The 23,552-nt window shown below is 37.1% G+C and overlaps 1 protein-coding gene across 6 annotated transcripts in view; it reads left to right on the plus strand.

Moving 5' to 3' along the window:
* The window catches only part of KIAA0586 (KIAA0586 ortholog), a 91,971-nt gene that overhangs the window by 27,590 nt on the left and 40,829 nt on the right, over positions 1–23,552 (plus strand). For 5 of the 6 annotated variants that reach the window (XM_045822187.1, XM_045822183.1, XM_045822186.1 and 2 more), the window contains 14 exons: positions 644–871; positions 2,866–3,040; positions 3,795–3,989; positions 5,380–5,567; positions 7,706–7,816; positions 9,517–9,597; positions 9,813–10,006; positions 11,339–11,457; positions 14,647–14,846; positions 16,955–17,111; positions 17,796–18,015; positions 18,557–18,801; positions 19,832–19,908; positions 21,499–21,630. In XM_045822187.1, coding sequence (XP_045678143.1) covers positions 644–871; positions 2,866–3,040; positions 3,795–3,989; positions 5,380–5,567; positions 7,706–7,816; positions 9,517–9,597; positions 9,813–10,006; positions 11,339–11,457; positions 14,647–14,846; positions 16,955–17,111; positions 17,796–18,015; positions 18,557–18,801; positions 19,832–19,908; positions 21,499–21,630 — 2,322 coding nt within the window. The remainder of the gene's footprint in view (positions 1–643; positions 872–2,865; positions 3,041–3,794; positions 3,990–5,379; positions 5,568–7,705; positions 7,817–9,516; positions 9,598–9,812; positions 10,007–11,338; positions 11,458–14,646; positions 14,847–16,954; positions 17,112–17,795; positions 18,016–18,556; positions 18,802–19,831; positions 19,909–21,498; positions 21,631–23,552) is intronic. The other variant, XM_045822185.1, reaches the window with a different exon arrangement.

A 23,552-nucleotide genomic window follows, 5' to 3' on the forward strand; every position in this document is an offset into this window, starting at 1 on the left:
AAGTGTCAGTTCGGTCTCCACAGCAATAAATATTGAAATATACTTTTATACTTTATTGTTTAAGAATATGAGTATAAATTAATATTTCTAATGTGGTGTTAAGAATTTTTGGTAGCTACTAGGTGATGTACCAGAAAAAAGCTGGACTAAGAGTCAGAAGACTTGGAGACCAGCTCTAGTTCTGCAGACAGTTAGCAATGTATGTCACTCTATTACTGTGGATTCTATACAAAATATATTTGTTTAACCCTTGAAGCAGTTTTCATTTATAAATATTTCAGAGTATTATTACAAAGTTGTTCACTCTTTTGGAAACTTGTTTTTTCATTTAATTTTTGAGCAGTTTCTACGGTCATACGGTTCAGTCACCACAAAGCATAAAGAGGTCTATAGTGAAACGCTGCCCTCCTGCTGCTCCCCCTCATCTATTTCTCACTCACCCTGCTCCTTAAGACACCAGTATGTTTTGGTTTTCGTTCATTCTTCCTGAGAATTTTCATATGTAAGCCAATATCGTTCATTTATAAGGCATTTAAAACTGCTAAATGATATCTTTATAATAGAAGAAAATAAATTCTATTTTGATGTGAAAGCATTACTGCTTGGATAGATTTCAAGTTATTTTAATTTTTGCTTTTTTAAGGATGAACTGACAAAAAAAGATAATGAACAAAAGAGATTTGATCAGAAGAATCAAAGGACCAAGAAAGCTCCTAATATGATTAAAGATTTTAAAACCAATAAACAAGACAAAATAGTAAATAATTATGTGATTCCAAGAAAACATTGTCAAAAACTAAAACAGGAGCATTTTAGAAATCCACCTATGAAGACCATGCCTGCCTCAAGCTTACAGAAAGAAAGAAAAGAAGTAAGAAACTACTCTGGTTTTGTGGCATAAATGTTGCATTAAAACTGATTATTTTCTCTTTCTTAAAAATACTTTATTTATTTATTTTTAGACAGAGAGGAAAGGAGGGAGAAAAACAGGGAGAGAAGTATCATTGTTTGGTTGCTTCTCGCATGCCCCACACCAGGGAACCTGGCCTGCAACCCAGGCATGCGCCCTGATTGGGAATCGAACTGGCAACACTTTGGTTTGCAGGCCAGCACTCAATCCACTAAGCCACACCAGCCAGGGCTGATTATTTTCTTAAAAGATACAAATAATGAAGTGAATATTAAAATGTTAGGATTATACAAATGTAAATTAATTTTAAACTGTTGATATTAAGGGTTTTAGATATCCATAATATAGAAATCACTGCATAAAATACATAATTGCTTCCTTCTGAGATCTCACACTGACAACCATAGTATTTTAGTTATAGCAGGTATATCTAGAGATCATCTAGTCCACAAATTAGTAGTTCATGGTATTCCAAATTGTATTTCATCCTGTGTTGACGCAGACACCAGCCCACAGTGTCCATGGCATCGTGGATGAGACATGAGACATTCACACAGACTACCGAGTCCTGTGTGGAAGAAGAGGGACGGCCTGGCTACCCTCTCAAGGGGAGGGTGCCTTGGAGCAGCCTGGCCTCTCTCTCAAAGGAGAGCGCCCCGATCCTTCCTTCACAGGGTTTTTATTGGGTTTCAATTTGCACAGGAATACAGGTAAAGTTCATCAATCACTGTCAGGCAGTAAGGATCAAACAACAGATAATGTTCAAAGAACTAAAAAGAGCTTCCCACTGAGTTGGGGTCTTATCACCTAAAAAACTACAGAACTTGAGGAGCTAAATTCATTTCCTGCCCAGGCCTCCATAATCTAAGAACATCCTTGGCAAGTAGGTTTCACAGGAATTTACATGTTCCTTTTTCAGGTCTGATCATCCCGGGAAGTCCACAGTTGCCCTTGTTATTGTCACAGGCTTGAGTCGGGCAGAGGAGACAGGCAGCCAGGAGATTTGGATGTCTCGCAGGCAGAATGAGGACTCGGGCTTTGTCAAAGCTGAGGGGCGAGGGGCGATTACCCCCTTTTTCCACAGCCCCCCAAGTCCTTCCCTGGGGCCTCCACGTGATCATGCCTATCCTTGGTGATTCCCCCTTGGGGAATCTTACCTGTCATTGGCTAACTGATCAAGCACTGGGGGCCAAGCAAGGAGCAGAAGCAGTACTCCTGCCAAGGAAATAAGCTTATCTTCTTAGTGTCTCCTGGTCTGGAGGTCTCTCACTCAGCCTTAGCCACGGGAGGGGATGGGGGTGTAGGTTACAGCTTCCTGAGACCAGACAGGGTGGACGCCAACACTGTGTGTGTATTTGTATGTTTTTTGTTTGTTTATGTTTCAGTTTAATAACTGTATGTTCAGTGCTAGTGATTGTGAGGCATAATGCCAGGTGTTATGGAGGGAATGTTTTGGCTGCTCTAGCTAGGGTGTAACTTTCTTAATGCCGACCACAGATTTGGGGGCAGATTAATGAAGTATCTAATTCATTGCTTAACATTTGGTAGATGCTCAATAAATGCTACCTTTCAGTGGCATTTTGATTATGATTGTGGGTAGGCTCAGAAATGTAGAAAATCACTTAAAGACTTGACTTATATTATTATACTTGAATGTAATATATAAAATGCATTTAAACCTTTCTTTTTGCTATTGTGAATATTCTTAGTAGTATAAGAACTTTCATGTTTCTTGGGTAGATGATTTTTATATTTTCATGCTATTGAAAACTGTAAAACTTTAGAACTATGGCATGGAAACTGTATTCAGAATTTAAGGGTCATTTGATATAAGGACTTTCCTGGCCAGATCACACTTGTTATAGTATTTAAGCTGGCAAAAGGAGGCCTGAGAAAAATGAGATAAATGTTTGATAACTATTTGGTTGGTGAGTTGAATAACTTTGTGTACTTAGGGTTTTTTGAAAGCAACCACAGTGATGGAAGATGAAGATCATATGTTACACGTTTACGGGAAACCAGTTTATCAGGGCCATCGCAGCACTCTTAAAAAAGGACCGTATCTCAGATTCAATTCTCCATCTCCTAAGTCCAAAGCACAGAGACCAAAAGTAATAGAACGGGTTCAAGGTAAGAAATCTCATTTTTTATGGTATCGATTTAATATGTAAAGTTAAATTTTTGCTTTTTATTTATTAGTGAGAATACAGTTCAAATTATACAATGTTTAAGAATGGAAAGACAATTCTAAGATAGTAGGAAATAATAGACTTGATTCAATATTCTTCCAAATTTTTTTATTTTTTTATTATTTAGAAAGAGAGAGAGAGAGGGGGAGAGAGAGAGATCTATTTGTTGTTCCCCTTATTTATGCGCTCATTGGCTGATTCTTATATGTACCCTGACTGGGGATCAAGCCTCCAACCTTGGCATATCAAGATGACACTCCAACCAACTGAGCTATTCAGCCAGGGCCCTTTATTCAACACTTTTTCTTAGTCCTTGTATCTGTCCTGTCACAGCAGTTGGATAAGTTGCTATTTATATTCAGTGGCTGAAAAACCATGGTCTATACGTCAGTTGCCTGTTTTGTAAATAAAGTTTTATTAGAAGATATCTATGTTCTCTATATATATTGTCTGTGGCTGCTTTCATACTGTAGTGGCAGAGTTGAGCTGTTGCAACTAGGCCACATGGCCCATGAGACTAAAATACTTATTATCTGGCCATTTAAGAAAAAGTTTGCCAAACCCTAGTCTATGTGTCACTGTAACCTTGTATAGAGTGAGATCTTTCTGTGAAGAAGAGTTGTATATTTCTAGATAGCTGGATAGTTTATGTTCAAACAATATTGAAAAATATCTGTGATCAATGATTATTACAGGCACTAAAGTAAAGTCAATTAGAACACAAACTGACTTTTATGCAACAAAACCCAAGAAGATAGATTCTAAACTGCAACATTCCGTTGCTACGCTGCCTCCTGGTGATCAGCAGTACTTGTTCAGCCCAAGCAGAGAAATGCCTACTCTTTCAGGTACACTGGAAGGTCATCTAATTCCTATGGCAATTCTTTTAGGTAAGATCCAACAAAATATATGGGTAAATTTAGAATTCATATTAGCAGTAGCAAAACTTACAAAACGGTGTTGACATGATGGTCATCTTTTTCCTTATGTATTATTTTTATTTGTGGGTAGGGCCTTAAATGTCTCTGATATGAGTCCCTGCTCTCAGGAAACATTCTTTTGGTGTTTATAATATATTGCTGTAGATGAAGTGAAATTTTAAAAATGTTTAGATGTCATAGACATTCATAAAATTAAGGAATTCAAGAATTTTTAATGTTATCATGTTTATTATCATGCCTTAGGGGAAGGACTGTCATGTTCCTGTAAACTAGGCTCTGATACATCAAGTCGTATGGTTGTGTGTCCTGAGCCAGTAGTTGGTTATTTCCTTATAGTAGTTCTTTCAGACTTATCGCTGTAAAAATCAATCAAATTATTTTGCTTTCATTAGTTAGCTGTTTTTTCTTTTAGTGTCATTGCTATTCTTTCTTAATTTTGATGAATGATTTAAATATGAGTATTTTTCAACAGGAGAGAATTTTTTATTTTTGATATTATGGGTTAATGGTATGTCTGTTCAAACATCCCTTCCACTAATATAATGGCTAGTATGTATAAAGTTTTTACTGTGTGCCAGGTACAGATCTAAGCACTTTGCATATATTAACTTATTTAATCCACCCTATAAAACACATAGTAATGAACCAGTTTTATAAGTGAAAAAACCAAGGCACAGAGGAGTTAGCTAATTTGTCAAAGACTAAATAGCTGGAGTGGAGTCAAGATTCAATCCCAGGCAGTCTGGCTTTATTCAGAGTCTGTGCTTTTAATGAGTACACTGTACTCTCTCTCTTCACTTTGAAATATAGAAAACAAGTGGGACTTATGAACTGAAAGCTAACAGGTTTTTCACAGCTATGATAATCACCAAAGAGTTGGTCTACATGCTATTTACTGGTAGTCAAACATGAGTATTTTGTTGTTGGTTTTATTTCTGTCCATTGTTGCTCTGTGAAGATTTGAGAATAAAAATAATGCAATATAAGACAATACATTTTAGTCTTGGGTTTGGAACTTACAGTTAAGACCTTTGGCCAATTATATATTTCTGAACCTCTGCTTTCTTAACTGTAAAGTGTGGATATTAATATGGCATAGGCTTATTTTGAGGTTAAATTCAATAGTGCATATGAAGTGTTTGGTACATGAATACCAAATAAGTGTTAGTGCTGAAAGGATGACATGTTTTGCTGGCAGTGGAGATTCTGGAGGGAATGGTGGTTGCAGATAGTGCTTTCCTTTCATGTGAGGATTCAGCCATGAAGACCTAGGTTGTGTACTAGATTTTTCCCCTTATTTCTGAAGTGGTTGACTCATTTTCTCCCCCAAACTTTTTAGGACAAACCCAAAGTAATAGTGATTCCATGCCACCTGCTGGAGTAATTGTAAATAAGCCACACCCTATAACAGTGACTACCTCTATTCCTCCATCATCTCAAAGAACAGGAACTGGAGTAAAGAAACCTAACATAGCAGTTGTAGAAATGAAGTCGGAAAAAAAGGATCCTCCTCAGCTTACTGTACAGGTATGCCATGGTGCGCGAACAGAAGGTTTTTAGGAAAAAAAACACTTGGCTTAACTTTACTACTTAAAATCTATTATATTTGCTTGCTCGGGTGGCTCAGTTGGTTGGAGCATTGACCCATGCACCAGAAGGTTGTGGATTTGATTCCTGGTTGGGGCACATACCTAGGTTGTGGGTTCTATCCCTGGTCGGAGTACATACAAGAGGAAATCAATCAATGTTACTCTCTGTCTCTCTCTCCCTCCCTCTCTCTTCCCCCCGCCCCTTCCCTTTCTTCTCTCTCCAAAATCAAAGAAGACATACCCTCCAGTGAGGCTTAAAAAAAGCTATTATATTTTTTATGAAAACTTTGCTTTCATCATGAGTCTTTTGTTCTGTAAAACTCTGGTATTCATGTGATGTCTCTGTCCTCACTTTGTATGCTTTAAGCACATTTTCTAAGCCAATGACTCATGTCCAGGTGGCTTGATGGTGTTCCAAAGGGAACAACTGAACAGTATGTCATAGCTAATTTAGAAAATAGTGTTTGTGACTTATACAATTAATAATTCAATCATTATACAAACATATATATGAAGACTTGAATGGAGAAAGGACTTATATGTGAAGATTAAATATTCAAGTAATCAATTTTTCCTAGTTAATGTATAATTTTAGTACAATTGTAATTTTTTTAAAAATGACCTTATCTTTAACTTGGACTTAAGGATCATTTTGATATTTGAAGGAACAAAGTGTTTAGTTAAGTTAAGAGTGTTTTGGTACTGGTCCTGTTTAAATAGTATTTCAGAAATCATGTTGGTTATTTAAAAGAGAATGTACCAGTAATATGTGATCATTAAATCAGTGGAAAATAGTCTTCTTGTGAATGAAAAAAATATGTGTTGTAATTGGTCAGCAGTGTGGAAAATAGATCAGTTTTAGACTCTACAACTCCTACCGCATATAGCAAATGTGTTCCAAGTAGGTAATAAGCTAAAGCATAACTATAAAATATAAAAATATAGAAGAATTAGAAGATAATTGCACAGAGTCTTTATCAAAGTTGAAGCTAAGTCTGAATACAAGAGAAGAAAATTTAGATGTGATACAAAAATAGATTTGAATCTATAAAATCTAAAACTTAAATATTTTTAAAAATGCTAAATAAAAAGGAAATCAACATATAATGAAAACATATGAAAGGAATATGCTAGAAAGGATTAATTTTTAAATATAAAAGCCTTCATAAATTAATAAGAAAATATAAATGCAATTCCAGAAATATTCAAAGAACATGAATAAGACTGTACAGAAGAAGAAATAGTTTATAAACAAAACAACTGAATAGTTTAAATCTTGGTAGTTACCTAGATAATACAAATTAAAATAATATACTTCCTTTTAAAAACTGTTAACAGTTTTTAACAGTCATAATAGATTTTAACAGTTGTAATATCTGTGAATTTTTAAAAAATCAAAATTGGTGAATATTTGTATAGCCATCTTAATATTGAAGATGGAAGAAAATATGCAACATTTTTGGCACATTATGCTTTATTATTTCAAGAAAGGTAAAAACACAGCTGAAATACAAAAAACCATTTGTGCATTGTATGGAGAAGGTGCTGTGACTGATCCAACATGTCAAAAGCGGTTTGCAAAGTTTCGTGATTTCTCTCAAGATGGAGATTTCCATCTGGATCACGCTCCACTGTTGGGTAAATTAGTTGAAGTTGATAGCAATTGAATAGAGACATTAATTGAGAATAATCAATGTTATATCATGCAGGAGATAGCTGACATACTCAAAATATCCAAATCAATAAAGTTATTAGTGAAAATGCAAAAAATGTGCTATCTTATGGGAAAAACCCATATGGACTTTCGGCCAACCAAGTATATTTTAACTGTGCACAAGTGAATGATAAAAAGATAAAGGGAATAGTGAAAATGAAGTTTTCTTAAGATAGTAGGATTTTATTGTTCCCCCATATTTTCCAAATTTTGTAAATAATCCTTCAATGGATAATAATTAAGAGATTGTTATCCATTGACTTTGCAATAAGAAGTTAAATATATGTCATTGGTATATATAGATTAACACATATTTGGTTCAACGTGGTGAGTGGGAAGCTAGATGTTGTACTCTGTTGCAGGTGTTACCCAGTGTGGATATTGACAGCATTTCAGAGGGAAGCGAGGTCACCAGTCCATTTCTGCCCAGGCCCAGACAAGCATCTACGCCTCCACTGAACACCTGGATACAGGTATTGTTCAGAAACTTATTACACAGTTTTAAGTAATGTCTCACTATAGATTTTTTCCATCTAGACAGAAGTTTTTTTAAAAAAAATGTATTGTTATTCTATGATGATAGATTTTAACTTTTATTACCTGCAAAGTCTTTCATTATAATTAGAATTTATTATAATAATTTAGGTTCCAAGGAGAAGATTCAGAATGAATATGGAATTACTAATGAGCTTAAAAAAGAAACTTTAAGATTCTTCTTAACATTTATAAGCATTTCGAAAGTGATAATCCCTAGCATAACTTTTTGGTCACTGAAGTCGTAAGACTCTCCTATGTGAAGAAAGAAATTCTGTCTCTTTGGAGAAGAATCTTGATTTAAATGCAAACTAAATATAGTTTTTCTGAATGTGAATTTTATAATGATGATTGGAGTTTTTGTTTGGGATGTTACTTTGCTATTATACTATTGACACTATACACAATTATGCATTTTCTTCTAGTACTTGTTTGTTACTGAGTAATGAAACTATGACTTTACTACACATCAAAATAGTACTGTTAATTTTTCCCACATTTCATGTATTATGAGTAAATTTGGTAATCAAGGATAAAGTCTTAAGGAGAAGGCAGAACACCAACAATTTTTCATAATCAAGAATAGTGATCAAAATAGTAACAGAAGCTTTGATACATAAAACAGACTGACAGCTGCCAGCAAGGCTGAGGAGAGGCAGGATGAAAGATAGTGGAGGGATTAACCAAAGGACATTTGTGCACAGCCCATGGACGCGGACAGCAGTATGGGGATTGGCTTGTGGAGGGAAGCAAGTGGGGCTGGGTGGAGGTAGGGAAAGGGAGAGAGCAGGAACAACTCTTAACAGCATAAAAAATAAAAATTAAATTAAAAGATAGTAAAATGGAACTGACCCTAAATTATTTGTGCCTAATTTAATTTTTTCATCAGTAATTTTTTTCACCAGAAGTTTATTAAAACATATATGATTACAAGTAGTAATTTTTGGACTCTATTGTTCTGCTTTCAGGAAGAGAGACTATTGTGGTTTTAGGTGGCTAGGTTACATATAGTAAGGCCTAGAGACTAAATTTGTAAGATAACTGTTTTGTTTATCTTTCTAAACTATTTGATTCTCTGTCTGTCCTTCTGTGTTTGTATGTGTATACTTATATATCTACACAAACACTTTATCTTTTTTTTAAGGATTTTTTTTTAAAGATTTTATTTATTTATTTTTAGAGAGGGAAGGGAGGGAGAAGGAGAGAGAGAAACATCAATGTGCGGTTGCTGGGGCCCGTGGCCTGCAACCCAGGCATGTGCCCTGACTGGGAATCGAACCTGCGATGCTTTGGTTCGCAGCCCGTGCTCAATCCACTGAGCTACACCAGCCAGGGCACAAACACTTCATCTTAACTCTAGGAGTGAAATGACAGTGATACCAACCTGACTTATGTTGCATTCTGAGGGACTCCTTGACAGAAAAACTTACAATTTTTTTTAACTATTGAAATGAGAACCTAATGGCTTTCGGACTAACTTGGATTTCATTTAGTAATTAAATAAATTGTGAACCATATATTAAAATTAAAAGTAGGGCCAAGTATCACAGGCTTATGCTGTGGGTAGAAGTATTATAAATAATGTATAAATAAGAAGGTATTAAACACCACCAAAACTTTTCTGAAAATGTTTCCTTAGACTCCAGAATTTACAAAGATAGATGAAGAAGAGGTGAAGTTTCCAGGAACTAACTTTGATGAAGTACTTGATGTTGTACAGGTAACAAATCTTAGAAACCATTTTCTGCCAGTATTTTTCCATGTGAGAGACAGACAGATGCACATATTCTGAATAATGTGATCAACCTCATTGAAACGAAGTTGACTTACAAGTGTTGCTTAATTCATCTGTGTAAGTTCCCCACCTGTACTTGTTACTCAGCAAATGTTGAACAGATATGTGAATGTGATAGTTTTGGGTTCTTTTATTACCAGGAAGAGGAACAATGTGATGAAATTCCAGAATACTCTGAACCAGTTCTGGAGTTTAATAGAAATGTTCAAGTTGCTCCTACAAAATATAATGGTCCTCCATTTCCACCAGTTGCTTCTGCTTTTCAGCCCACTGCTGATATTCTGGATAAAGTAATTCAGAGAAAAGAAACATTGGAAAATAGTTTAATTCAGTGGTAAGTTTACAGTGGTGTTTATGTTAACAGAATCATGGTAGCAATATAAATGGAAAGTATTGAGTTTTGGTTAAAATCTTTCTTGTCTTTTATTAATTTTTTTCCTTTTCTATAGTCACTGGGAATTATTTGATGTGATGCTTAGTGTTTGACTGTTGGAGGTGTTATTTCTGTCCTTAAATATTTGTACTTAAACTGTTATTATGGCAAAAGAGACTATTGTTAAGTAACAAAGGCTTAAAAATGTACCTGTTCTTCAATCCAGGGATTTACTCCTAGAAATGTATCCTAAGGAAATAATTACAGTGCTGCCACTAGGCCATAGATGACTTCATAGATTTACCACTTATTACAAACAAAGCACTATTCTGGTTGTTACTTACATAAACTCCTGAACTCTGTTTTCATCCCTGTTTTTACCTGTGAGAAATCTTAAGGAAGTTATGGAATAAACTATACTGAATATTAATACAGTTATCACGATTAGGTTTAGAAAAATATTTAATGATGTTGAAAGATGCTAATAATACACTGGTGTATAAATGAATCATGATACTAATGATTTAACCATAGTTTATAAGGACTTACTTTAAAATAAATTCGTATAGGGGAAAAAATTAGAAAAACACATTAAAAATTGTTAACTGTATTTATCCTTGAATCTGGGATTATGAGTGAGCCTTACTATTTAAAAAAATTTTTATATATTTGCTGGTTTTTCTGTAATGAACATCTATTGTATAATAATAATAATAATTTTTAATCAGTCTGTTAGCTGCTATAGTGTACAGAAGCAGTCTCCTATTGTATTCCTTTCTTTCCCTTTTGTCTTCCTTTCTCCTTTCTAAAAATGGCCTTGGAAATAAATTTTCTTTCCTTTTCAAGAGGAAAACTACCTACCTTTATTGCAGCTATGGGTTTATTTCTTGAAGAGAGAGCAACTGGATCTCTGCTCTAGCTCTTATCTTGTTGGCTTTATATGTGTGCTTTCAGAGTAGAGACCCAACATTTGAGGTTCATGATGTGCTAGGTAATCATTGACCTAAACCTTCTTATGAATTTACTAGGTCTGTACAACTTTTCATTAGACTAATCTGAAAGATTTTAATTTGATTTAGTGAATTGCCTCCCATAGGAAGATCTGTTTTATGTGTTTTATTTTGCTAGGGTATACATTTGATTTTTTTTTCTTCTCTCCAGATTCAGCTTTTAGAATTATTGCTTTCACATGTAAATGTTTGTGTTCATGGTTAGAGCTTATTTTTAAGGGTGGTATGTCTAAACTGCATACATTTCAATCAAGTTTAGGAACCCTTAACTTTTATCCCCTAGGGTAGAACAAGAAATAATGTCAAGAATTATCTCTGGGCTCTTTCCAATCCAGCAACAAGCCATAGCTAATATCAGTGTTGCAGCCAGTGAGGCAAGTGAACCATTGACTTCTGACATTGGTAAGTGAAATGGAATCTCTTCAACTTTTTTATTATTAAAAGACAAAACTTTCAGGTCATTGCAGATTTATATATTCCAGAGGTGAGGTATTCCTTGGGTGACGAAAGATAAGCTCTTATTTTCTGTATCACTTCCCTATTCCTTGTCATGGAGGTTAGTTCTCCCTCAACTCCTATTTCATACTGCAGCATTCAGATGATTATATCACCCTCCATCCCTCCCACTCCAAATCTCTCTACCATTTCCCATAGCACTTTGTCTATATCTTTGTTGTAGTAATTATCACATTGTATTGTGATTGGTTTACATACCTGTTTCACTCTATAGACTATAAATTACTTGAGGTTAAGGATGTTTTTCCTTTAGTACTTAGATCTTAACTAATACTTGATTGTTGGGAACCACCCTGCCTAGTATCAGAAGCTGTAACCCCCCACCAAGGCTAAGGCTGAGGGAATGACCTTGGAACCGTAAGCCACCAAGGAGACAAACTTATCTCCCTGGCAGGAGGCCCACTTCTGCTCCTTTTACTTCACCCTGCCTGGCCCCTAATGCTTGGTTGGTTAGCCAGTGATGGGTAAGATTCCCCAAGGGGGGAATGACCTAAGACAGGCACGATCACCTGGGAGGCCCCCAAGGAAGGACTTTGGGGGCTACAGCAAAAGGGGGTGGTGGACCCTCACCCCTCGACTTTGACATAGCCTGAGTCCTCATTGTCTGTGAGAAAATCTCCTAATCTCTTGGCTGCCTTACTTCCCTTGCTCCACCTAAGCCTGAAACAATGACAGAGGGTGGTGTAACTCTCTGCTGGAAAGGGCGGGTTCCCCAGGTGATCAGACCTAAGAAAGAATATGAAAAATCCTGTGAAACCTGCTTTGTTTAGAATGCTCTCAATTGAATGATAAGGGTCCAAGGAAGAAGTAAGTTTGTTCCTTAAAGTTTTTTACAGCTCTTTGACCCTGACTCAAAATAGGCCCTCAGAGTTCCTTGTTATCTATTGTTTGATCCTTATTTCCTGGCAATGAGTAATGAGCTTTACCTGAATTCTTATGCAAACGAACCCAATAAAAAGCCTGCTTGGGTAGCAGAATGAGGTGTTCTCCCTTAGGGACACTCTCCCCTAGGGAGGGTGGCCATTCCGTTCCTACTTCCCCACAGGACCTGGTTGTCTCTGTGTATGTTTTTCTCATGTTTCGATGAGCCATCCGCAGCGTTCCTCGGTCACTGCCGGTCAGTAGTCCCAACACCTGATGAGAGTTTAAGTAGTCATGGATGGATAAACGAGCCTCTCTCTACATGGAGTCCACATCATTCTCTTCTTCCTCCTCCTCTTTCTTTTCCTCCTTCAACCTCCTTCCCCTTTTCCTCCCGTTCTTCTACAACAGCTTTTTTGAGGTGTAGTTTACTTGCCATAGTACCAATTCTAAGTGTACAGTTTGATGACTTTTGATAAGTAAATACATTTATATTGATACATTAGCCACATGACCATGATACTGAAAAACATTTCCATCATCCCAAAAAATTCCCTCATACCACTTTGTGTTGCGTGGGTCTCCGGCCAGCAGTGACCATGGAACGCTGCGGATGGCTCGACGATAAACACGTGAGAAAAAACACACATGCACAGAGACAAACTAGTTTCTGTGGGGAAGTAGGGACGAAATGGCCACCCCCCCTAGTGGGGAGCGCACTGATTTACCGTCCATACCTGCTTTTATTGGGCTCATTTTGCATAATAATTGAGGTAAAGTACAGTACTCATTAGGGGGAAGTAAGGAACCATAGAAAACAAAGAAATCTGCTGGTCTATTGAGTCGGGGGTCAAAGAGCTGTAAGATTGAGGAACAAACTAACTTCCTCCTAAGACCCTTCTCATTCAACTGAGAGCATTCTAAACAAAGAAGGTTTCACAGTAATTTACATGTTCTTTCTTAGGCCTGATCACCCCAGGGAATCCGCACTTCTCAGTACAGAGCTGCACCACCCTGTCATTGTTTCAGGCTTAGGTGGAGCAAGGGAACTAAGGCAGCCAAGAGATTAGGAGGTTTTCTCCCAGACACTGAGAACTCAGGCTATGTCAAAGCCGAGGAGCGAGGGTCCATCACCCCCTTTTGCTGCAGCCCCCCAAGTCCTTCTTTTGGGGGGCCTCCCAAAGTGATCGTGCCTGTCTTAGGTCGTTCCCCCCTTGGGGAATCTTACCCGTCTTTGGCTAACCGACCAAGCTTTTTGGGGTTCAGTCATGAATAAAGCAGCAGAAGCAGCATTCCTGCCAGGAAGATAAGCTTTTGTCTCCTTGCTGGCTTACAGTTCCAAGGGCGTTCCCTTAGCCTTAGCCTAGGCGGGGGTTTCAGCTTCTGATACCAGTCAGGGCGGTTCCCAACAACTTTGCAGTTAATTCCTAACCTCCTCATGCCCACTGGGCCCCAACAAACACTCACTGTATTTTTGCTTTATGTACCATTTTACATATGTGTAATTTTATGGTACATAGTCTATTGTGTTTGTATTATTTTTCATAATGCTTTGATAGTCATGTTGTTGCATGTAATGATATTACACTGTATGGACATAACAATTTGTAATTCATTTACCAGTTGATGGACATTTGTAGTCTTTTAGCTTTTGGCTATTATAAATTAAGCTACGATATGAATGTTTGTAGTACACCTGTAGAGCTTATGATATCAAACACCTAAACTAAAAGTTTGAGGATGATTAGCCTGTAAAGTTAGTATCTGAAACCAGAAGGAAGAAAGGTTTGTCTCCATATTTATAAAGCAGCAACCATTTCTCCAAAGTTCCCCCCTAGTCACTGGGTCCTTGTGTTTTGGCCAAGATCCATCACAGGGTTTTCTGTGGCCTGTTCTTGGAAATGTGGATTGTTTGCAGATAGAACATTTAGTGTGGGTGTAAATCCTTTTTATCACTAAATTCTATGGTAAGGAAGAGGCCATATAAGTAAATTTTCATATTTCTATCTCCTCCCTTTTTTGTTTGCTTAGAAAGAATGTTCCTTATTATCATCTTACTCTCTTTCACGATAAGTAGATTTTTATTTTCCTTTTTTTATTTCTCCTCCCACTTCCTTCTACATGTATGTTCGCATCTCTGAAATTTTAGGAATTAAAGTTTGGGTTGCATGCATTTTCCTTGCATACTCACCCTGAAATTCTTTCCTTTTGTAGTGGAGGGGACGAGCGGCGGCGTCCTCCAGCTTTTCGTTGATGCCGGGGTTCCTGTGAACTCAGACATGATCGGCCACTTTGTGAACGAAGCCCTTGCTGAGATCGTTGCCGTCATGCTGGGCGACAGAGAAGCAAAGAGGCAAGATCCGGTTGCTGTGGGCATTTCTGGGGATGCTTCAACACGTAGAACGTGCCTGCCGGTAGGTGGGACTCTCCTTTCATATCTCAGGGTCCTGGGGAATTTTTGGTACATTTATTAAAGAACAGTAAAATGAACAAATTTTAAATTGGGTATCATAACATCACAGTTTGTGGCGGAGATTGATTCCTTGTTGTTATAATCATAGTAACATTTCCCCAGCATTTTATTTTAAAAATTAAAATTATGAGACAATGAACATGCACCCTTTACCTATAATTACCACTTGATAACATTTTTACACACTTTCTTTATCTGTCTTTGTATGTTATATTTCTTTAAAATAATTTGAAAGTTATAGATACCATGACACTTTACTTGCAAAAGAAGCATCATTATCTTCTAAGAACACGATACTATCTTACATAACCAAAATACTATTGTTACTGAGGTAAAGGGTATGTTCACCTGCACACCCCAAAGCCCAATCAAAGATGAACAGTTTGCAGCAAGAAAGTAAGTTATTTTGAAGGAAGTGGTGCCAACCCTGGAGTCACAGATAAGCTCATGCGTCAAGACCTGGCTCCCCAATGGCTTCTAGGGGATAGATTATACAGAGGACCAAGAGGTTAGGGTTGTGGTCTCTGTTGATTGGTCAGCACTAGGGTAGGGGGCAGTTGAGGATGGTGTCTGGTCCTGATATCAGTCATAGTGTTACTTTGTCTGGCTTAGCAAGGATGTGGTCAGTGGGGTCTTCCTGGAGCTGAAATACAACTAAGGCCTAGATGTCATCTGTAGTTTGACTGAAACTCTGTGTCTGTGGTCAGTCAACAGACCTGAGGTTTTGTTCCTAAGATTATTTGATGCCACCAACCAGAACCTCATTGTCCTGAGGGCTTAATGATTAAGGGACTAGAGGTGTAAAGGACAGAGAGGCGGTGAGTCAGGGTGCTCTTTGGCTGTACAAGGCCAGTTTTAATCAAAAGGAAAGAAGGAAAAAAGGTCATGTTAAAGAAGTGAAGTTTCTGCTCAGTCACACCATTATCATATGCCCACAATTTGACATTCATATATAATATAGAGTTCATATTTGAGTTTTCCCAGTTGTTCCAAGTGTATCCTTTCTAGCTTTTAAAAAAAAATTCAGGATAGAGCTAATGATCACAGGTTGCTTTTGGTTATTATGTAAACTGATATTGGTAGTCTTTATATTTTAGACACTTTGGTTATTTGTTTAATGAGCCTTATTATGTAAGTAGAGTTTTTAATCTATTACAATGTGGGATAAGAAGAAACTTTCCTCTGTCTTCAGAGTTCTTTCCACTGGCCTAATAATCAAATAGGTATGAGCAGATTAACAACAGAAAATAACCAACTTTAATATATAGGTATGTATGGGACCCACATATATGAGAATCAGACCCCACAGGCATGAGAGGTTCAGAGACAGGGAGAATGAGGTATTCGTGACATTCCCGGTAAGACACATTTAAGCTTTAGAAGGTCATCTCCAGGAGAACACATGTTCTGTAATTAGTAGTTTGTCCTGATGTAGAGGTAAGTCAAAAGAGGTAATGATAATCTCTTATTATGGGCAAGGCCCCTAATTAAGGAAGGGGCAGAAGCAGCTAACATTGCCTTGATCTCAAAACAGTGTTCGTACCACAGAGGCACATCTTGGGTGACTTGTTCTGAATCCCACAATAGCAACATGAAATTATACAAATAGAAATTTGTAGTTACTTCTGATCCTATAGATCACAAAGACATGATTTTATATAGGTGAAACATTTAAAGTAATTTGAGGCAAAAACATAAATTTACACCAGTCTCCATAGAATTCAAATATGAAGTATAATTGGGTGGAGTGTGATTAGCGTGTCAGAGATTTAGCACATAGTCTTGGTCTGTGCTTTATTAGGTCGTTGGTGACTCATGCAGTGCAGATGTTGTCAGGGTTATTGTTTTCTCTGTGCTAATTAACTTTGGTTTGTTTTCTGCCCATATATTGCATATACTTACATGAGGGTGATTCAATGAGGAAATGTAGAAAACTTAGTATAAATAGGCAGTATAAGTAATTATTAAGGGCATGGACATTGGACTTGGGAAGCTCTAAATCTTGGGTGAATAGAAGCACCATTTATCTCATTTTATTAATTAATTTAGGCAAGAGTGTGTACCCCAGTGGCTACCCCACAGCCAACTCCTCCTCACTCACCTCCACCTCCTAAGGAGCACGTGTTGGTGAAAACTCCGGATTCTTCTCCCTGTGATTCAGATCATGATGTAGCTTTTCCTGTGAAGGAAATATTTGCTGGAAAAGGTACACACCTTATTTCTGTAATTAAGTTTTAATAGTAGCAACAATTAAATAAAATTTTATGGTTTGTTTTATAAAATGTTTTATAGATTAGCATACAGATACCTGTTGCTTAGTAGGTTTTCTCAAATCATTTTGTTCTTGCATGGAAACTAAAAAATTTGTTGCCACTTTTTAAAATATCCAATCTAATAGACCCTTAAACTATGTCAAGTTCTACTTTAAGTTAATGGTGGCATTAAAAGTGTTGTATTTTCAAGGTTACTTTTTTATTATTTTTTTATTTTTAAAAAAATTTTTTAAATATTTTATTTATTTATTTTTAGGGAGGGAAGGGAGGGAGTGGGAGAGAGAGAGAGAGAGAGAGATCAATGTGCGGTTGCTGGGGGTTATGGCCTGCAACCCAGGAATGTACCCTGGCTGGGAATCAAACCTGGGACACTTTGGTTCCCAGCCCGCGCTCAATCCACTGAGCTACGCCAGCCAGGGCTATCAAGGTTATTTTTTTATACTTTACTAAATTAATTTGGGATTTTCCACTAGTAGCTATTATTATTATTATTATTATTATTATTATTATTATTGCCATTATTTGAATGCCAAAATGTATGGGATCTCTGAAACAATATATCTTGTCTTTGTATGGAGTTGTTTTATCTTTTCTTTTCTTTTTAAAATAATTTTTAGGAAATGACATATCTGCTGTCACACTTGTTAACACTCCTACAGTGACCCCTGCTGCTACCCCCCCTCCTTCAGCTGCTCTTACCCCAGCTTTGTCAGAGGTTTCCATTGATAAACTGAAGATATCAAGCCCAGAGCTTCCCAAGCCATGGGGTGATGGAGACCTGCCAATGGAAGAAGAGAATCCTAACTCTCTTCAAGAAGAACTTCACCCGAGAGCTATGTAAAGATAACATATTCACATTTAGTAACTGTGCTTTTCCTCTTAAGCTGACTTATGTGACCCATTGAAAACATCAGAAATGATAAATGAAGCTTTATAAACCACAAGCTACTTTATACTTTAGTAGAAAGAAGTTTCATAAATATTAAGTTTAAAAAATTTTTACCAAATTTATACCTTCCATTTTTTTTTAAACAGATTTTTTGGGACAGATTAAAATAAAAATATCTATCATACTGTTAATAAAGTAGAAAATGATTTTTTCCCAGTGTGAATCTTGACTTACCTGAGAAATTTACTTTCACAGTATTGTACCACATGTCCCATGTATCCATTTCGTGGGTAGTAGGACTTTCAAGATGATCTGTGTTTAGGCATGAGAACAATCTTGGAAAAATAAATCTTGTTAAGTAGTTACAGTAGTGTAGATAATAGAAATACTTCACTAAAAGGAGATACAGTCTTTGAATCTGTTTTGAATATCAAAATTAATACAGGCCTTCAGTGACCTAGTAAGTTCAAAATACCTTTTTCTTCCTAGTGTAATGTCTGTGGCCAAAGATGAGGAACCTGAGAGTATGGATTTCCCTGCTCACCCTGCTCCTCCGAAGCCACTTCCCTTGATACCGCTCCCTGCTGGCACCGAGGCCCCCGGCCCCTTGCAAACGCCAAATTCTGATTCCTCAACCACAGAGAGCACCTTGAGCATTACCATCACCGACACGGACAGACCCATCTCTGCGGGAGAGGTTTTATTGGACCACAGTCAAAAAGTGGCTCCCAACAGTGAGTTAGCTTATATAAATGGATTTCAGTGGTTAGATTAGATAATTTCTAAGTAATATTTAGATTTTGATAACTCCTAAATAATACCTTTCTGTTTGAAGTGTTTTTACTACATTTTTAAGATTTATCATTGTATAGTAAAAAGAATGTGGACTATGTGCAAGTTAACAATTCTGGACCTAAAACTTAGAAAGTAAAATATCCCTCATTAAATCCAGAATGAACATCACTCTTAATAGTTTAGGGTATTCCCTTGCAGTCTTTTATTTTCTATGTATATACAGATAACTGAATATATTTGTATATGTAGCTGTTTTGACCTTTAAATATAAGATTATGCTATACATACTGTTTTGAAACCTGAATTTTTTTAGCCTAATAATATATTGTGGACATCATTCTGTATCGATACACAGAGCTGTACCTCATTTTTTCAGCAGTGACTGTGTAGTCTGGAGAACAGGCCACAGTGGTGGGCATCTAGATTACTTTGTGTTTCCACGTTACACTGAACACTCCCAGGGCCATCCTTGCACTTGCAGCTCCCTAGGAGTACATGCCTGGGAGGGGGACTGCCGAGTCAAAGTATGCGCCTTTAAAACAGCGATACAGAGGGTGTAGGGGAGATAAATGGTAATGGGAAAAATACAATGGAAAATGAACTTAAAAAAATAAAAGATAAAATAAAAAAATAGCAACACATTGCCAACATATTCTCTAGAAAGGCTGATTGGTTATTAATTACATCAATATAGAATAGGAGTGCCTCTTTCTCAATTTCATAGTCTAACAGTTGATACAGTTCTTTTTCATTTCTGACAAGTTGGTAGGTGAAACAAAAATTCATCTTTACTATACAATATACTTTAAAAAAAGAGGTGAGATTAACTTGTGATTTATTATTTATGAACTTTGCCAGTATTTTTATGGTATAAGTTTAAAGTCATGTTCTATGGCTTTATGGTCACATTATTTACCAAGTATATTTACCAAGTTTCTTTTTTCTCAATTTTAACATTTTAATTTCCAGTGTTAGGAGATGGAGGACTGCACCTGACAAACCTGAGTGACAGCTTGTCCAGCACGCTGCACGATGCCCATGATATGGTAAGAAATGACTGGCTCATATTGAATCCTGACATCTGACATAGCGATTATATCGATGAGCTTACTGCTATTAATCAAGGTTTTTTTCTCATATTTGAGTTATAAACCTAAAAGTTAATAAAATATCCATGAAGGAGTTTGCTTTTTTTATACATCTCATAATTAGAATTGTGAGAATGAAAAGAAAATTATTAACTTCTGTGTCTCCAGTAGTTTAAAAGTACAGTTAATGTAACTAGGTAATGAAAGTCTAGCTCAGTGAAAACTGTCATCTGATTATATCACCTTTACAATATTTCAGGCAGGACCTTAGCTGTTTAAACCAACTCTCTTATAATACATTTGTTGTTTTTCCCTAACCATGATTATAATTTTTGGTGCTGAACATAATTGAATCTAGTGGCTTAAAAAAATACTGGAATAGGACCTAAGGGCACTAACTCTTCCTAGTCATTATCCAGCTCTATAAAAGAAAGACATGGCATTTAAAAATTATATTTTTATAGACATAACTTATAAAACAAATGGAGGGAAGTCATAAATGAGAATTTTCAGAGAAGCATTATACTAACATTTGGCCTACTTAATATGTCATTATGTCATCTTTATCCATTCTTAGAACTTGATCATGGTGCCAAAGCGTGTTTAAGTTTGTTCAAAGTAAATAGCTAAACTGAACCAGGACTAAATTAGAACATCTTTCTTTTTCTACAAGTGAAACTAAATTCTAATTTTGATATTTTTACTAAGCCTAAATCAGGTATGCTACAAATTCATAATAAAGTCTCATGTGGAAGTATAATCTTGAAAAACTGGGAATAACTTGAAGTCATGTACCAGTATTTATCTGTGTAAGACTGGGGTATAAGGACTTGTAATCCAGAGTTAATAAACTTTATTTAAGTAAAAAATATGAATGGAATTTAAAATCATGTTAATACTTATATTTACAAGGGAATCCAGGTTCTCTGACTCTTAGGCCCACACTGTCCCTCATTTTGGGAGAGTTCTGTTTCGAGGCATCAAGAAGCCTAAGCCAGGTGTTCCAGGGAGGGCCTGCAGTTATCTGCTCCCTAGTCTAGTACCGGAGATCGGCACAGAGGCAAAGGAGAACAGTGCGAGGTCTTACAGGCGCCTTAGCCCACTTCTGCACTTTTCCGTCTTCGCCCGTGGCTCAGGCTCCCGCAGTGCTGCAGCACCTTGCCTCGTCACCACACCATGGCGCTGCTTTGTGTCCTGTATAACTAGGAAGCAGGAAACTGGGGGGGCCAAAACAGAAAACATTAGTGAATCATTGTAACTCAGTTTCATGACAGAGGGTTTAATTTTTATGTTTTTATACTAAATCTCCAGTTTAAATGAAGCCAAATTACCTAATACTATTGTTTATATTTGAGGCACACATAGAAGGTTTTTAGTCTAGTTGAATGGGAATGAGAACTAAATGAAAATAAAGAGTCCATCTTCTTTCCATAAAGTGCTAATATGCCCATTTTCATGGTGACTAAGTTTTATTAGTTATAAATTGAGAAAAATCCAGTGGTTTGATAGCATTTTTTTGTTGTATTATTGTCTTTGTATTTCATTTAGGAAGATGATCCGCCCAGTGAAGGACAAGTGATTAGAATGCCGCATAAGACATTCCGTGGAGATGCAGCTCTCTCTCTTGCTAAAGAAAACCAGGAATCATTAGTTTCATGGCAAGGTGTCAATCATTTAGAGGTACTTTGTAACTGTAATTTTTTTTGTTAGATCTACATACAGGGAAATATAGTGAAATATTCCTACTTTTAGCTAAAGTATGCTACTACTTCAGTTTATTCAGGGGTCATCCTTATAGTAACTTTAACCTGGAATCATAGAGTTACGGTACACAGTTTTACAGCTAAAAGGAATTTGGGCAATCTGTTCCAACCCTCTAGTTCTTTTTTTTTTTAATCATTGTTCAAGTACAGTTCTCTCCCTTTTACTCCCATTCCAGCCCACCCACCCATCCCTCCCCACTTCCCTCCCATTACCACACTCCCCCTAGTTTTTGTCCATGTGTCCTTTAAATTTGTTCCTGTAAACCCCTCCCATTCTCCCCTGAAATTCCCTCTTCTCACCCCTCCAACCTTCTAGTTCTACAGCTAAAAAAAACTGAAGCCCTTTCAAGTGATTTGTGAGGATCATTCATTCATTCTTTGTTTCCATAACTATTTACTGAGTATCTACTATATACCAGACGCAACCTCGGGAAAGTTAAATAAATGAGGCAGGACTCCTACCTAAAAGTAGATGACGGTCATATAGGGGACAAAGGACTTAAACAACTACTGTGCAGTACAGTAACTGGTCATATAGCTGTATTTACAAGTGTATATGAGCTCAGAGAACAGAAAAACTCTGCTTGAAGTCTGATGACCTTTTATACAGGATCTGATACTGATGTGGGTTTTTAAAGACCCAATAGAATTTTTCTAGACAGCAGTGAAGGGGAAGGACATTTTAGAAGCTGAAATAGCATGTGTTAAGGCAGAGGTCCCCAACCTCTGGGCCGCAGACTGGTACTGGTCCAGGTCTTTCAGGAACTGGACCGAATAGCAGGAGATGAGCTTGAATGTAATGTACTTGAACCATCCCCACACTCTCTTATTTCTTGAACCATCCCCACACTCTGTCCATTTCTCTATTATCCCTCACACTCTGGTTCATGGAAAAATTGTCATGAAACCAGTCCCTGCTGCCAAAAAGGTTGTGGACCACTGTGTTAAGGGACAAGAGCCAAGAAAGATTAGGGCGTATTTAGAAAGTGTTGAAAATCTCAGCGTGGCTAGAGCTATAGATAGAGATATCAGTCTGCAGATGTAGGTTGAACCAGATAATCCTAGAGAACCTTTTAGGCCATAGAAAGGATTGGGCACTGTGAAACCCATTATGATATTTTTGGGCAAGGGAGTCACAAGCTTAGATATTTAAGAAGGAGTGTGGAGGTTTTGTAATATAGTCATGGGCTTTGGAGGGAAGGAGGGTGAAGGAATAAATGTCCATGGGTTCCTGGTCAGATTTGACCTGTGACTTTTTACCCCAGTCGGGCCTTTGTGCTCCCTGATGTTACTCGGGGCTTCTGGTGTCTCAGCCTGGGTTTTTGTCAAGGTCTTTGTGGCTAAGGGGCAAGCAGTGACGATCAAGTTGATGAAGGAAAGAAGCAAGTGCTTCGCTCCAGTCATTCTTCTCACTAAAACCTCTCCAGCCACCTTCCTCCTTAGGATTCAACCCCTTTCTTCACACGCTCACCAGGTCAAGTTAGCTGTCAGTCTTTCCCAGGGGTTTTTCACAATTTTTACTTAGGTTTCAGAATCCATAGTTTCTTCTCATTTCTATAGTTACTCTAAAGTCAGCTTGGGGATGGGGGCATGGCAGCCTTTGTTAGTGTGCAGTCCTGGCTGAGCCAGAAGCCCAGGAATGGGAGTTGACCCTCTCTAGATCTGTTTCTAAGGATCTCTGCCCTTGCATCTGTGTGCACATGCATGTGTAAACGTTTGCGGTGTGCATATGTGTCATTCTACAGCCTGGTTTTTAAATTTAACTGTAAATTCTGAAGATCTACCATATTCTTTTAATCTATAGTATATGCATAGTATATTATAATCTAATTATTCTAT

Source organism: Phyllostomus hastatus, unplaced genomic scaffold, assembly GCF_019186645.2.
Source record: "Phyllostomus hastatus isolate PE091 unplaced genomic scaffold, TTU_PhHast_1.1 phas_scaffold_501, whole genome shotgun sequence".
Classification (NCBI taxonomy): domain Eukaryota; kingdom Metazoa; phylum Chordata; class Mammalia; order Chiroptera; family Phyllostomidae; genus Phyllostomus; species Phyllostomus hastatus.